The sequence below is a fragment of the Thalassophryne amazonica genome, chromosome 5 (assembly GCF_902500255.1).
Source record: "Thalassophryne amazonica chromosome 5, fThaAma1.1, whole genome shotgun sequence".
Lineage (NCBI taxonomy): Eukaryota > Metazoa > Chordata > Actinopteri > Batrachoidiformes > Batrachoididae > Thalassophryne > Thalassophryne amazonica.
Window position 1 is genome coordinate 85,596,503 of NC_047107.1, and position 14,847 is coordinate 85,611,349.

Here is a 14,847-nt window from a genome sequence, read left to right on the forward strand (position 1 = left end):
GCAGTGGGTCACCCATCTGAGTCTGGTCTGCTTGAGGGTTTTCCCCACAAACAAAACAAAAACAACAACAAAGAACACCCTAGATGAAGTTTCTTTTACCACTGTCACCCATGTGCTTGCACAAGGGGGTTGATAACATCTTCACATTAATGTTAATAGCGACCAGGTTTCTCTAACCAGTTCCTCAAATATCTCACATCTTTGAATACTGTGCACAAATTTTCACTTTTGCTTCGTTTTCATAATCACAATATCCTTGGCTAAACCTCATTCGTCATTCCACAGAGTTTGATCCAAATTCCCTTAAAAACTTTAAATCATTTTGTTGACAGGCCCAAAAACCACTTTGGCCTGACATACCCATTGAATGTGGGTGTAAAATAAATAAGTGTTCCTAACAGAGTGCCAAAAATACAAAAATGCCAGTGTACTGAAACCTGATTAGCCATGAAGACAAATCATGAGATGTCCAGTCAGGGCATTGTAATATTACCACAGAAAACTCAGGAATCTCCACACTTGTTAGAAAATACAAGTTCAGTTTATTTTACACAATATTTACATTATGTACATGAACACACCCCAAAATAAGCCACACACACATGCACATCTTTGTTTGTACAGCGTTATAAGTATAATTTCAGCAGAAAGGCACACTAAACTTCTTTCTCAGTCAAACAATTACAAATACTGCATCTATGAAAACTCATTCAACAGGCTTCATTATGGGATGTGTTCTGATAAATAAGCTCGGTTTTGCAGTGCTTCCACTTTTCATAAATAAAACAAACCAAAAAAAAAAAAACGCAGTGCGGTGAATGTAGTAAACTGCAGATGTACGATCTTTTTCGGCACATACGCGTCAAGCAACATTAACAGATTTCCATCCGACCACCACATGGAAACCATCCAAGTACCTTATAGCTCTGAAAAGTTGAACTCTTCCCACTGTGTGCTGATCAGTCCTCCAAAAGTGCATCAATAAGTGAGATTTGAGTGTTTCTCCCTTATGTTTGATGGTCCCGTGTTGTTGTTGGAGGTGCTGTGCACTTATATTGACACCCTATTGACAGGAGTGGGGAAATAAATAAAAAAATTATTGCTGCAATTTCAAATACAATCTAAAAATTATAGTGCAGTAATACAATATTCAATTCTGTACCGTGTCCTTGGTTTCACTTCCCAGCCATCACGACATTTCACATACGTCACTGATGTCCCAGGAGAAATTTCAGTTTTTGAAGGATCTTCAGCACAGAAAGTAAATCTGTGAAGATGTACAAATAAAGTTATGACATTAAAAGTCTTATTTTCCTAAAGGTGCAGAAATGGACCAGGCTGGACCCTCACTCACTTCTTTTGCGTTTCTCCAGCTTTCACGCGAATCCTCCTCACTTGTAGCACGGGTTCTGGAAGTTTGGTATTCCGGGACCAGAGAGACTGCCTCATGTTCTTCCAGATGGAGCTCCAGGAACCAGATGGTCCCTCCCAAGTCAGACGGAGCTTCAACAGTTCACCAATATCCTGCTCAGTAAACACCAAGAAGCTGTTTGTTTGATTCAGGCCGATGGTTTCGTGACTGGAGGAAGAAGAAGCAAATAAGACTGAGCCCCACTTTATAAGAGTATGGAAACAGTCTTCAGGTGTTGAAAGTTGCCTGAATGCAGAGTCATGCAAAGCATAGTTTTAACCCAAAATTGTGACGAGAGTTTCAATTTAGTAGTAGGCATTTAACACTGGAACCAGGGTTCACTTCCTTTTTGTGACAAACCTGCATAGAAATTGACATTTAAGGTCAGCTGGGTTCTTCCTTTTTGTTACAAACCTGCATAGAAACTGACATTTAAGGTCAGCTGGGATTACGCACAGATTAATTTAGATCTTTCATACAAACCAGCAGGGGTGTTTGATAGGGGTATTGTAACCAGCTGACAAAATGTTTCATAGCTACAAAGTCATTATATACCAGTTACAGAAACACTGATTTCTTTAGTCTGTCCCCCCCCTTAAATAGCTAAATAGGGACGATACAAGTTATTTAAGACACTAATAATTGCTTCAGGTCACCTTCTAAAACGTAATATGAACATCTAAGGTTTTCACAGTTTTAGTTCCAAATTTCACAACTTCAGTTGTTCTACAGATGTAAATGTTTATTTTAACACATGGGTAGCCAACAAAAGCAAGAAACTTAATTCCAGAAGGGCCCATTCACCCTACTGAAATATCCCATAATCCCTTCCGCGCCAGAGAGTTGCTGCAGTTTAAACAAGAATCCACATGACAATTGCAAATGAACATTATCCGACCAAAATGTAACTTTTTAATCATGTTAATAAGAGACTGCATGCATAAGAACCCGAAAACTTCCTACAACAAAAATTCCAAATATTTTGTGTCTGCTACGTTTAATCTGCATGGCTCTTCATAAACGCAAACCGAATTTCAGACATCTTATATTACTCTGGAACAAACAGTGTTGTAAAGGACAATAAGTAGCACGTTAAAGAGCAAATTTCACTTCCCCCAGAATGACATGAACAGGAAGCGATCGCAGCTCACAGCAATTCCCATTGAAAATAACGGAAAAAACAGTCTAAGCTTCTCGCATGTTTACATAAAAAACAAACAACAACAAAGTCTAAAAACCCAGATAATATATTCATGAGTTTTAGACACAAGAGTTTTATGTTGCAATGTTAATGCTGTTGTCCGTGTGCAGTGGTTAAATTGCAGCCTGATCAGACCGTCTCAATGCAGTTCTCAATGTTACCGACATCTCACAGAGTGGCGAACTCTAAAATTTTGCAGGATTTGAAACCTCAATAGGTGAATGGCACATCTCTGTCCACCACCCAGCATGCCAGTCCAAAGTTGGCACTGCTGGAGACAGTACGACAACCCACTCTGGAAGTGCCACCTGGGAACTCTGTTGCAACAGGGAAATAAAAAATACCTGGATCAAGAGCATTTGTGTTCAATGTGCAAACCTCTTCAATACTATTGGAAGATTGAAGCTGCAAAAGGGTGACTATAATGGGTTGCCCGATAACAGAAAAATTGGTAGTTTCAAACCCTGATTGTGGTCAAGTGCCCTGAAGACAGAACCCCAGAACTACTCAACATGGGACACATCAACCCCAGACAAACTGGTGTAAAAGCGGCACTATCCTGCACCAAAAGGGTGTTTGTAAAATTCCCTTTTCTACACCTGCTTATTTCAGTTAAGGGTCACAGGAGGGCTGGAGCCTATCTCAGCAGTCATAGGGTGAGAGGCGGAGTCCACCCTGGAAAAACTTCTGAGCCATTGCAGGGCCAACACGTTCACACCTACAGTTAATTTAAAGTCACTGATTCACCTAACCTGCATGCCTTGAAGTGGGAGAAAGCCAAATACTTACACAAACATGAGGAGACCATGTCAACTCCACACAGAAAGGACCAGTTCAAAAGGGCATCTGGGACATTCTGTGGGGACGCAGTGCCAATCTCCAAGCCACTAGACCGCCCATTTTGCATCATTTTAAAGTAAAATGCTATGAATGTGGCACAGAATAGTCTCACCCAGAACACAACAGGTTATTAGCAATTTTTGGCTTAAGAAAAAGCTTGATTTTGCAGAAAAAATAAAAAAAATTGTACTTACTAAGCAACATAAATGTTCTCCGTGTCTGTAGTGGTGCCCGACAACATCATTTGAAAGGTGGGATCTGCATCGTCAAAGCCTTTTCTACTGAACACGTGCATCTTCATTTGATAATGGTATCCTAAAAATAGAAGGGAAACAAAATGGGGTTAAAGTTTGATCCACTGTAGCGTATAAAAGTAGTTTATGATGCACGTGTAGTAGCACAAATAGTTGTACAAACACTAGAGTAGTTTATCAGCAGGGCTATTAAAATATATAGTATTTGAGATAAGACCACAGCAGGACAAACAAGCTGGCATCTCTTTGCTGTAACTCACCTTTAAAGGGTGTGATAGCACGCGTCTTCAGGTACATTTTACTGTTGCGCCTCTTTCGCATCTTTTTTGTATTGTAGCCGATGTTGTTGCAGCGGTTCTTCCGGCAGCTGAGGCAGATGCCTTTGTTGAAGCGACTGGGACCCGTGCACTGAAAGGCTAAACTCATGTGGTCTTTGTTTATCAGGGAGTCCACATACAGGTGCACAGCACGCTCGTGATCACACTTCATGACTTCCATGATATCTGAAGAAAATGAAAACAGATTAGCTTTGCTGAAGAGTGATATATCAAAGTGTTACTTTTCAAGGTAGTAGTCCTGACACCAACAGGTAATATTTAATTGATATATCTCAATATTGCTCCATACAGATGGATCCTTTAGTACTTAGATGAAGACACCATGTTTTAAGAACTTACTTCCAGTCACTGCAAGAACATCTCTCAGTGTGCAGCCTGGCTGGACTTCACCACCATTGGGGTAGATGTCAATGTCCCCAACTGGTTGTTTGATCCCAATGCTCACACCCAAGGTCTCTTTGTTGTAGGTATGTAGTACATCCACAAAATCAGCATCATCTGGTGAGAGGCGATTCTCTTCCTTCACACCCTCAAACATTGGTCCTGCTGGGTCTAAACCTATTAGAGGTAACGTGCCTGTGTCAAATTAAGAAACTAAGGAGGCACCATCCATTTACAGTGTCCTCCAAAAGTGTTGGAACACTTAATTTCACACATTTTACTTTGTTCATGCCATTTCAAATACAAAAATATAAAATAATCTTCCATAAATGCAAAGTGAAAGCAAATCTCTTTACAATTTGATATAAGCACTTTGAGCTTCTGATAATAGATAGAAAAAAAGCAGTATAAGTGCAGCATATATAAATTAGTTAAAAATATGCAACCCAATAAAAGGCCACTCTGAAAGGTTCAGTTTTATCACACAGCACAATGCCACAGATGTCGCAAGATTTGAGGGAGCGTGCAATTGGCATGCTGACAGCAGGAATGTCAACCAGAGCTGTTGCTCGTGTATTGAATGTTCATTTCTCTACCATAAGCCGTCTCCAAAGGCGTTTCAGAGAATTTGGCAGTACATCCAACCAGCCTCACAACCGCAGACCACGTGTAACCACACCAGCCCAGGACCTCCACATCCAGCATGTTCACCTCCAAGATCGTCTGAGACCAGCCACTCGGACAGCTGCTGAAACAATCGGTTTGCATAACCAAAGAATTTCTGCACAAACTGTCAGAAACCGTCTCAGGGAAGCTCATCTGCATGCTCGTTGTCCTCATTGGGGTCTCGACCTGACTCCAGTTCGTCGTCGCAACTTCGCACAGCCATTGAAGAGGAGTGGACCAACATTCCACAGGCCACAATTGACAACTTGATCAACTCTATGCGAAGGAGATGTGTTGCACTGCATGAGGCAGATGGTGGTCACACCAGATACTGACTGGTATCCCCCCCAATAAAACAAAACTGCACCTTTCAGAGTGGCCTTTTATTGTGGGCAGTCTAAGGCACACCTGTGCACTAATCATGGTGTCTAATCAGCATCTTGGTATGGCACACCTGTGAGGTGGGATGGATTATCTCAGCAAAGGAGAAGTGCTCACTATCACAGATTTAGACTGGTTTGTGACCAATATTTGAGGGAAATGGTGATATTGTGTATGTGGAAAAAGCTTTAGATCTTTGAGTTCATCTCATACAAAATGGGAGCAAAACCATAAGTGTTGCGTTTATATTTTTGTTGAGTGTATATAAGCCACACCGGGCTAAAAGCCACTGATATCTAATGATCTGATTACGTAGTTTAACTGAACATAACTGAACTGATTACGTAGTTTAACTGAACTGATTACTGTCCAAACGGTGATTGTAGCATAAAAGTGCTGATCAAACAGAACAGAAAAATGACTGGTTTATTCATCGTCCTCCACACTGAAACCACTGAAGTCATCTTCAGTGTCAGAGTTGAACAGCCTCAGAAGAGCTTCGTCACATACCTTTTCTGTGTCGATATCAGTGTTGCTCTCCGTGTCACTGTCATCCCGGGGTGATGCTGGCTCTGAAGCTGTGGTGCCGTCTTCACGTAGCAGTCCAGCCTTTCGGAACCCATTGGTGATGGTAGATTCCTTTACGCTGCTCCACGCTGTTAGGATCCACTGACAGACATCAGAAAATGATGCCCTTCGCATGCGGCCAGTTTTTGTGAAGGATTTATCGCCGCAAGTCATCCAAGCCTCCCATTCACCACGGAGTGCTGCTTTAAACACTCGATTCACACTGATGTCCAGGGGTTGCAAAAACTTTGTTGTACCTCCAGGAATCACAGTAGGAATCGAGTTGGTTCTCTTGATGACTGCTTTCACTGAATCTGTGATGTGGGCCATCATACTGTCCAAAACAAGCAGCGCTTTTTTCCGGTGAAAAAAATCCTCCTGAGTGCTTTCCGTAGCACTCTGTTAACCAGTCCTTCATTAGACTTTCTAGCATCCATCCTTTCTGGTTGACTTTAACCACAATGTCCTTCGGGAGTTGGTCTTTCGGCAGAATTTTGCGCTTAAAAATTAGGACACAGGTGAAATGTGTCCTCTCGTGTCCAGTGGTTTTCACCATAATGGATGATGCACCTGTCTTGTTTACAGTCCTGGTCAGAGGCAGATCAAATGTCAATGGCACTTCATCCATATTTATAATGTCTGGTCCTATGGCATTCTCCACGATCTTTGCTTCAACAAACTGTCGGAAATTTGCAACTATTTCCTGGTAGTCTGGGGGGAGTTGCTGACAGAGTTGTCCACGCCCTGATGGACAGGTTCTTTCTTCTCATGAATCTGAAACACCAGGACGGTCCTCTGTTAAAATCAATATTCATTTTGCGGGCTTTCGGCCGGATTTGCACAGTGGATACACCTCGGCCACCTGCTCTGAGTGTTAACCCAGTCCTCAAGAACATTTTCAAGTTCAGGCCACCTGCTTTTATGTCCTCTGAAAGCCTTTCTAGTCTTTTGTCATTGAATGAGTTCTTCCCGCTGTCGTCTCCAGCGCCGAACCATAGATTCATTCACGCCAAGCTTACGTGCAGCAGCTCTATTTCCTTCCTTTACTGCCAGATCGATGGCCTTCAACTTAAATGCGGCATCATATGAACTTCTTCGTGTGGTTTCCATGATGAGGGAGTGTGGGTTTGAAAAAAAAAAAACCTTCGTCGTGCATGTGCTAAATGAAAATTAGCGCTTTCTTCTTTGATTTCCAACTTTGACTTCCCACCTCTTGTCTTTTTTTTTTTTTACTTTCTGCTAAAGCGCCCCCTGGCGGGTGAAGAAAAAAAACACAGAAAAGCTGCACCTCAATATAAGCCGCATGTTTCAAAGTGTGGGAAAAAAGTAGCGGCTTATAGTCTGAAAAATACAGTATATATATATATATATTTTTTTTTTTTAATGGCATAAACAGATTAAAATTGTGTGAAATACCAAGTGCAGCAATACTTTCAGCGCACTGTATCGGGTCATTTTGTGTCAGTTCAAGTTGCATTTACCAGTAATTCTGCCAATGGTCCCTTGTACATACGTTCCAGCAAAGCCCGCTACATGCGCACCCAGACTGTAGCCAATCAGGTGCACATTTTCTAATGGTAGCTGCTGCTCATCCTGAAAGAAAGACTCAATATTAACAGCTGCCAATGTGAATGCTCACCAAGACTAAAGAAATATCAGTCAGCAGCAGTGAGTCCTGCCTGTAACAAAACTAATCATAGTTAACATTGACAGACTATTGACAGCGCAAGTCTCACTTTATCTATATAAAGTGGTGGGCACAGTTCCGATAACATAATTATCGAAGATAATGTTTTCATCATCGGATTATCTTTTTAGACAACTTTAAAAACCATTATCGGACTAATTATCTTCCGATAAATTTTTGTCCGATAACTTTTAGACAGATAACGTAGTAAAAGCTGAACAGCAGCAAACATTTTTAAAATCAGTTGAGCACCTACCTGTTAAACTTTTCCCAACAGATATATAATTCCACCCTCTGCAAACAGAAGAGAGCTGCTTCTATGAAAAACTGTGCTAATTTTTAAGGTTTTAGTGAGCACATGCTGTGCCCAGCAGTGTATTATGGGTAGGATAGGGTAATCTCAGTACGTTCACGACAGGACAAATGCATTTCAGACACTGTTTAGGCTCCACGGACAACAGCATTAAACTCTAGTGCCTAAAACTCTCATGAATATATTCTCTGGGTTTATAGACGTTATTGTATTTGCGTTTGTTAAATTCCACGCATCTTAAATGTAGCAGACACAGATTATCTGGAATTTTGTTTTGGCAAGTTTTCACGGTCTCTACTGCCATCTACTGGCCAGTAGTGTTCATGGCAGTATTCGTCCTGAAGATGAGCAGACACTGTATGATATTTTTAATCATGTTAAGTTTTTTCAAACTTAATTTACAAAATCTCTCGATTTGAGACATCAAAGTTTAAAAACAAAACGACAAAAAAAAAAACATTACAAGACAGCTCTGCGGTGTTTGCACATGCACAGTGCGAGCGGTTGGATGCTTGTAGCTCTTCAGCAGCAGGATACACGACGGCCGACCAGAATAATATCAAACAGGTTTGCTTTTCATTCGACCGGCGATCAGGAGGTGGTCGTGAGATGTTAAATGCAGCTTGTTACGCCATGTACATTACACAATGCAGGACGCGCAATTAACCTGAAACTCGGTCCAAAAATTCTCGCATGAATGAAAAATCATCTGAAAAAGGGCCAAAACGCGCACAGTGTAAAGCCAACATTTATGTGTCAAGACAATATTGACTGCACGTTTTACAATATAATAAAACGTGCGCACGGCACTAATAAAATGAGCACACATTCTCTCCACATGCAAAACATTTTGCGATGACACTTCCAGGGCTCCATAAAAATGTTTGTTTTTACAAATAAAAAATGGATTATTTTACAAAAGCACATTTATCTGTAACCACCAACACACGTCACATTAACATGTTGGTTTACATAATGAATGACTGAACTAATCGGTGTTTAGCAGAGGCACTTTTACCCAGAATCCTTTGCGATCTGTCTGTGTTTGTTACAAAACCTCAGAATTAGTGCATTATTCAACATTAAAAGATATGTTATATTTTAACTTTGTACAAATGACAATTGACATAAATGGAATTATTCTATCAGTATTCACACCAAACCACAAGTCAGTATGACTTTATTTTCCAAGACCTCCGCCTGACCGGAGCGTCGTGATTGGGTAGAGAGCTGGCTTTGTGGCTGCGCTCAGCTTGCATCTGTGCTGTAAGCCATGTAGTAAACAAGAGCTTCCAGCAGGGGGAAGGATGTTCAAACATAGAAGTGCAGGCTCATAGTTTGGGTCTGTTGTCGCTTTTGATGCTTCCAGAAGCGATCGTGGTGTTAAAACTCAAATTCAGTTTATTAGTAGTTGCAAATGTACCAGAGACAATACTGGAATTTATCGGTTATCTGTAACTTCCGATACATTTTTGGGTGGTTTATCGGTTTATCTTTATCAAAGATAACATTTCAGTTATCTGATTATCTGTTATTGAAGTTAATTTTTTGGTTATCTGTGCCCACCACTGTCTATATAACATGTCATTGACAACTACAGTATGTGGCCAATTTTTTAATGTCCTCATGAAGAAGAGACTGAATGTAATTGGAAATGGGCAAGCTTCCATTGGCACTCTAGTAACTACTAATTATGGGTACTTAAGTGGCAAACTAAAAAAAGTATCCTTCAGCACGTAAAAGTAGAATAGCTCTAGGAATTTAGGATAACCAATTTAGATTCTATGCAGATCAGGGGGGCAACAAACACCTGCACTACACCTAGCTTTCCTTGGCTGACTCATATCTCATTAAACCAGTCAATGAAGAGCTGAGGAATACCAGATGCGGGTAAATCAGGTAAACATTGAAAACATGCAGGCCAGAGACCCTTGTTCTAGTTCACGTCAGGTTTTTTTTTTTTTTTTTTAAACATTTAAATATACTTTGCTTCCTTCTACATTTTTGGATTTACCAACTTCGCCTTGGCCATTTCAAAAATATCCAAGTAATTTTGCTGAGCGCCCTATGTGTTGTGTATATACGACATATCAAAAACAAACCGCTTGTAATGAGAGTTTAAATTTTGGTTATAAAATATTTGCCAATTACACAATTCTATAGAATGTAATGGAAAATGAGCCAAATGCTGTGATTTAACATACAACAAAAACTAACCCACTACCCAGATCTCGGTAAAAACAGATGTCGAAAGTATGCATGGGAACTGAATGAAGCCAACCTCCAGCACAAGAGGATACTGTCCAACCAAACTTCAACCATCTGACATGCAACAAAAAAAATACTGACAGACCATAATCTGTTCGATAAACAGAAATGGCTAAAACCTTAAGACATCATGTACCATCAGTGTGTGAAGCTGCTGCTCTCAAGCAACAGTGGAAAATTTTTCTGTAGCCTGTTTATTGACTAGAACAGAACATCTGGCTTATTACAGCCATCATGTGAATGCCATATTACAAACTTTTTTTTTTTTTGGAGATAGTCTTTTTTTGCGCAAAATATGACTATTAAGTCAGCTATCGAGCTGCAACAGGACAAGGAAGGTGGGCTGTCCTAAAATGACGTCATGCTACCTATCTGTAGCAATTTTACTGGCGAGATCTCAGAAGAGCCTAATTTTACCAAGATGCAAGACATGAAATTAAAAGCAGAAAAATTTTTTTGTTGATACTCTAGAACAACAAGTATATTTCCAAATGGGAAACGATCCCCAAACTCATTCAAGTTTAGATCTGATTACCAAGGAGGAACCCCCTACAGATATTCCATGACAAAGTGTTTATCTGGTCACAAAGAGGTGCAATTAAAGTTTGGGGCAGATCCAGGAAAAAGCGCAAAAGTAGGAAATATTAAAAGGCATGTATTAACAGTAACGTTGTCCCTTCTTGCAACAGTTCAGTGCCGCCTCTGCTGATTTTATTACACCCGAGGGAACTGGCCATTTGACTAAACTGCAACCCCAAAGGCAGTTTTGTTGCACAATTTGAACATTCAGCACTGTAATAAACCAGTAGCGATTAGTGATCAACAATTAGAGACACACCTGAAGCCAGTTGAGCATGTTGGCAATATCAATACCAACAGTGCGGGTGTGGTTTACAGAATCAGGGTAGTGCAGCATAGCCAAGGGGAGCCAATTGACAATCACCACATTGGCCTCGCTTTCACGCTGTATCACTGCAGACACCATCTTGTACAGCCAGCTCTCATACAGCCCGCTGACCTAAGGTTGGGTTGGGGGCAGAAATCACATACCCAGTCAAACAAATCTGGTAACATCTCCGTCTGCCTGCACACAGACGCCTCACATTCACATGATACATTCCAACAGTTACATATGTTTGAAAAAACACTGCAAGTCCAAGGATGCTTCAGAAAACAACAATACAACGATGATTACCGTCCAGCCGTGGATGATGAAGATGGTCTTCGCTGTAGCATTAAAGCCACACTCCTCTAGACACTCTTTCTTGTCCACCTGCAGGTAGCAGCCTTCCTGATCGAGATCTGGGTTCTTTCTCATGTCGTACTTTATTAGATTACCAGAAGGTGCGACGGTTGTCACCAACTCGTCTAGTTCGCCGTCTCCATCTGAAGTTAAATCAAAAGAGAGGAAACACTCAATAGATCAAAGTTTATCTTTATCATCTGTAAGCCGTTAAAGAAAAAAAGAACCTTAAATTCAAACACCATAAACCACTCAGCCTGCCCCTGAGGCACTCGCTGTTATTGCAGAACATCTGTGACAGATGTCAGTTGAATGGGAGACACCCATAGCCAAACATGTCACCACAACCTTATCTGCTTTCTAAATTTGATTCCTGCATAGCAGCAGTTTGTGCTGCTTCAATTATAGACCATTTTCTCATGCAGCGCTCGGCCACTGACAGTCTGCAGGATTAAAAGCTGCAGAGTTCAAAATCTTTTAGAGATGCACAGTGCTGTGCAAGTTGGAGACATGCTCGCTATCTGTAAAAATGAGTTTTGATTAAGTTTTTTCTTCATGGCAAAAACAAAAAGACTGAATTTCAGATGTCCAAATGTGATTTTTAAGTTACAGAATTGTTGACTTCGGAGAAACATTTTCAGATTAATGAAAACCCAATAAGTTAGTTTCCTCAAGCTGGATCAAACTTAAAAAAACAAAAGACAAAAATTTGGAGCAAATTCACACTCATCTTCAACCACTTATCCAGAATCAGGTCGCGGGGAGCAACAGCTCCAGCAGGAGATCCCAAACTTCTCTTTCCCTGGCCACATTAACCACCTTTGACTGGGGGATCCTGAGGAGTTCCCGGGAAGTGTGGAGAGATATAGTCACTCCACCTAGTCCTGGGTCTTCCCCGGGGTCTCCTCCTAGATGTGTGTGCCTGAAACACCTCCCTAAGGATGCACCCAGGGGCATCCTTACTAGCTGCCCAAACCACTTCAGCTGGCACTTTTCAACGTGAAGGAGCAGCGGCTCTACTCCGAGCTGCCCACGGATGACAGAGCTTCTCACCTTATTTCTAAGGGAGAGACCAGCCACCCTAAAAGGAAGCCCTAATAGAGCAACTTAAAGTTCTTCAATTGGTGGCAATCAGCTGCATTAAGTTGAGCCAAGTTAACCTATTTATGCCGTTTTGTCAACTTTCGCAAACTGTTATTCATTTTCCCTCCAGTGTGCCATTAAATTTAGTGTTGAACCAACGTAATATTATCTAGTACAGTTGCAACTAGTTGCACTTGATGATAGTCCCCAATTTCTGGAAGCACTTCTTGTGTTGGAACAGGGCTCTGAACCCTTCTCAGCTATGTGGCAGCTTCATAAATTATTAGAACAAAAGTCTGGGCTAGGCATAATTTTATTTTAGCATAGAATACAATGCCTTTTATTGTCATTATACGATGTACAACAAGATTAAAAGCCAACTCCAAAATCAGCGCAGACAAGTAAGAAAGAAAATCAGCAATATTAAATAAGTATCAAAAAGTATATATACATGTAAACTTTAGAAGGTAAAGTGCACAGTCCTGGATAGTATGTATGTACATTGCAGAATAAGTATGTTATTATATACATTGTTAAAAAAATATCAATATTGCACATTATGGGATGGAATGTTGCACATTATCGTCAGTGCATGCGGGAATTCAGGATGGTTACCGCTTTGGGAAAGAAACTGTTTTTGAGTCTGTTTGTTCTGGTCTTAATACACCTGTAGCGCCTCCTTGAGGGCATCAGGTCAAATAGTTCAAAGCCAGGGTGGGAGCTGTCTTTAGTGATGTTTAGGGCTCTGCTAAGGCAACGGGAGCTGTAAATGTCCATCAGAACATATGGAAATTTGAAGAATACTTCCACTTCCATGGCATGGCTGTGTGCATTTCTGGGTGTCTTGTACAGTTTGGACCATTCCAAGATGGTCCAGATCCCATTCAGGAATAGTTCAGATTTTTAAAGTGTTTGGAATGTAATTTGAGTTGTGACTGCATAGCAGCTCTTGACCAAAACTGAGTTAGTCATTTTTGAGTGTAGAATAACCAGATAATTAGTCAGCATGATGTTGCTGAAATAAATAAGTAAAAATGCACAACTCATCCAAGAGATCTTACTTTCAGAAGCTGTTTATATATATATATATATATATATATATATATATATATATATATATATATTATTAAGCAGCATCCTTTGAATCCCCCCCCCCCAAAAAAAATGGAGGTACCCTCTGATGTATTTATGGCTGGTTGCTGACAGATGAAAGACGTTAGACTGGTTTAACTTAAGTGAAGATGAACTCAAACACTCCAGGAAGTGGTCAGCTGGAAAAGGCGGATTCAACGCCACATTTTTTTTTATTTATTTATTTTTTTCAAAATCGTTCCCACGGACGCTGTATCAGTCACAGACAGGAAAACCTCAGAAAGGACACGTCACATCAGACTCCCTGCTTCTGCTCAACAGTCACACGGGACGTTAGTAAAAATAAATAAATAAATAAAAATGGGCCAACAGATGATCAAAGCATGAAGGTTGATCTCACCTTTAACAGACGCGTTTTCCCCAAAAGCAGAAGAAAAAAGCGCCACAGCACACAGCAAAGTCCACAGTGGGAGAGGATTCATTTCTCAGTCACAGAAGGTAGCGTGGGGTGGATTAAAAAGTTCTGATGATCGGTGACAGTGCCGGTGGGTTACTTTTAATCCAGTGAAGAACCGGTAGCGCAATTAAAAAAAGAAAAAAAGAAAAAAGTGTGTAAGTAAATAAATGAGCAAATCAATTCATAAGCCACAGACACACCATCGAGTGACTGCGTCTCATTTAGGTGTTTTAAATAGTTTTCGACTCGTCAGTCACGTGACCATCGGCTGATCTCCCGCAGATTCTATTGGCCAAGCCCCCGTTTGTAAGGGCGTGGCAAAGTTGAATGAAGCCCGTGCACGGCAGCGGTTTTGGGGGCGTGCGTGTGAGGCGGTAGGTATAGGCGAGGCGGAACCTGCCAGTCGACAAAAGTCACACAGGCTTCAACTCACAGCATTAATTAATTAATCAAGAAACGTCCTCTTTATGATTACTAGAAGTCAAGCCACACCCCCTCCTTCCCGGCACGGTGAATGTTTAAAAAGCTCGTGGGAGGGTTGGAGGTTTCCTCGCCTGGCGGCCCTCTGCCAAACTAGTATCAGATTAGCTCACAAACCAGTTTCAGTTGATGAGGAAGGAGAAGAATGGGCGCACTGGTGCGGAAATGGTGTCCACAATGACGCC

The 14,847-nt window shown here is 41.0% G+C and overlaps 1 protein-coding gene across 1 annotated transcript; it reads right to left on the reverse strand.

The window, feature by feature from the left end:
• Positions 1-522: 522 nt before the first annotated feature.
• On the reverse strand, positions 523-14,387 carry lipg (lipase, endothelial). The gene is made up of 10 exons (XM_034170766.1): positions 14,126-14,387; positions 11,503-11,693; positions 11,146-11,325; positions 7,521-7,632; positions 4,384-4,602; positions 3,967-4,209; positions 3,647-3,767; positions 1,355-1,579; positions 1,163-1,267; positions 523-1,063 (listed from the first exon to the last, which is right to left on the reverse strand). Exons 1-10 carry the CDS (start codon positions 14,205-14,207, stop codon positions 1,051-1,053), a joined length of 1,491 nt encoding a protein of 496 aa, XP_034026657.1. The 5' UTR covers positions 14,208-14,387; the 3' UTR covers positions 523-1,050.
• Positions 14,388-14,847: the final 460 nt, after the last annotated feature.

Bases quoted from the DNA above. Each gene is read 5' to 3' on its own strand.
- lipg (XM_034170766.1), bottom strand. From the start codon at position 14,207: ATGAATCCTCTCCCACTGTGGACTTTGCTGTGTGCTGTGGCGCTTTTT. The intron at 11,326-11,502 runs GTAATCATCGTT...ACCCAACCTTAG, and splicing joins TCATCATCCACGGCTGGACG to GTCAGCGGGCTGTATGAGAG. The intron at 4,210-4,383 runs GTAAGTTCTTAA...CATTTTCTTCAG, and splicing joins TGTTCTTGCAGTGACTGGAA to ATATCATGGAAGTCATGAAG.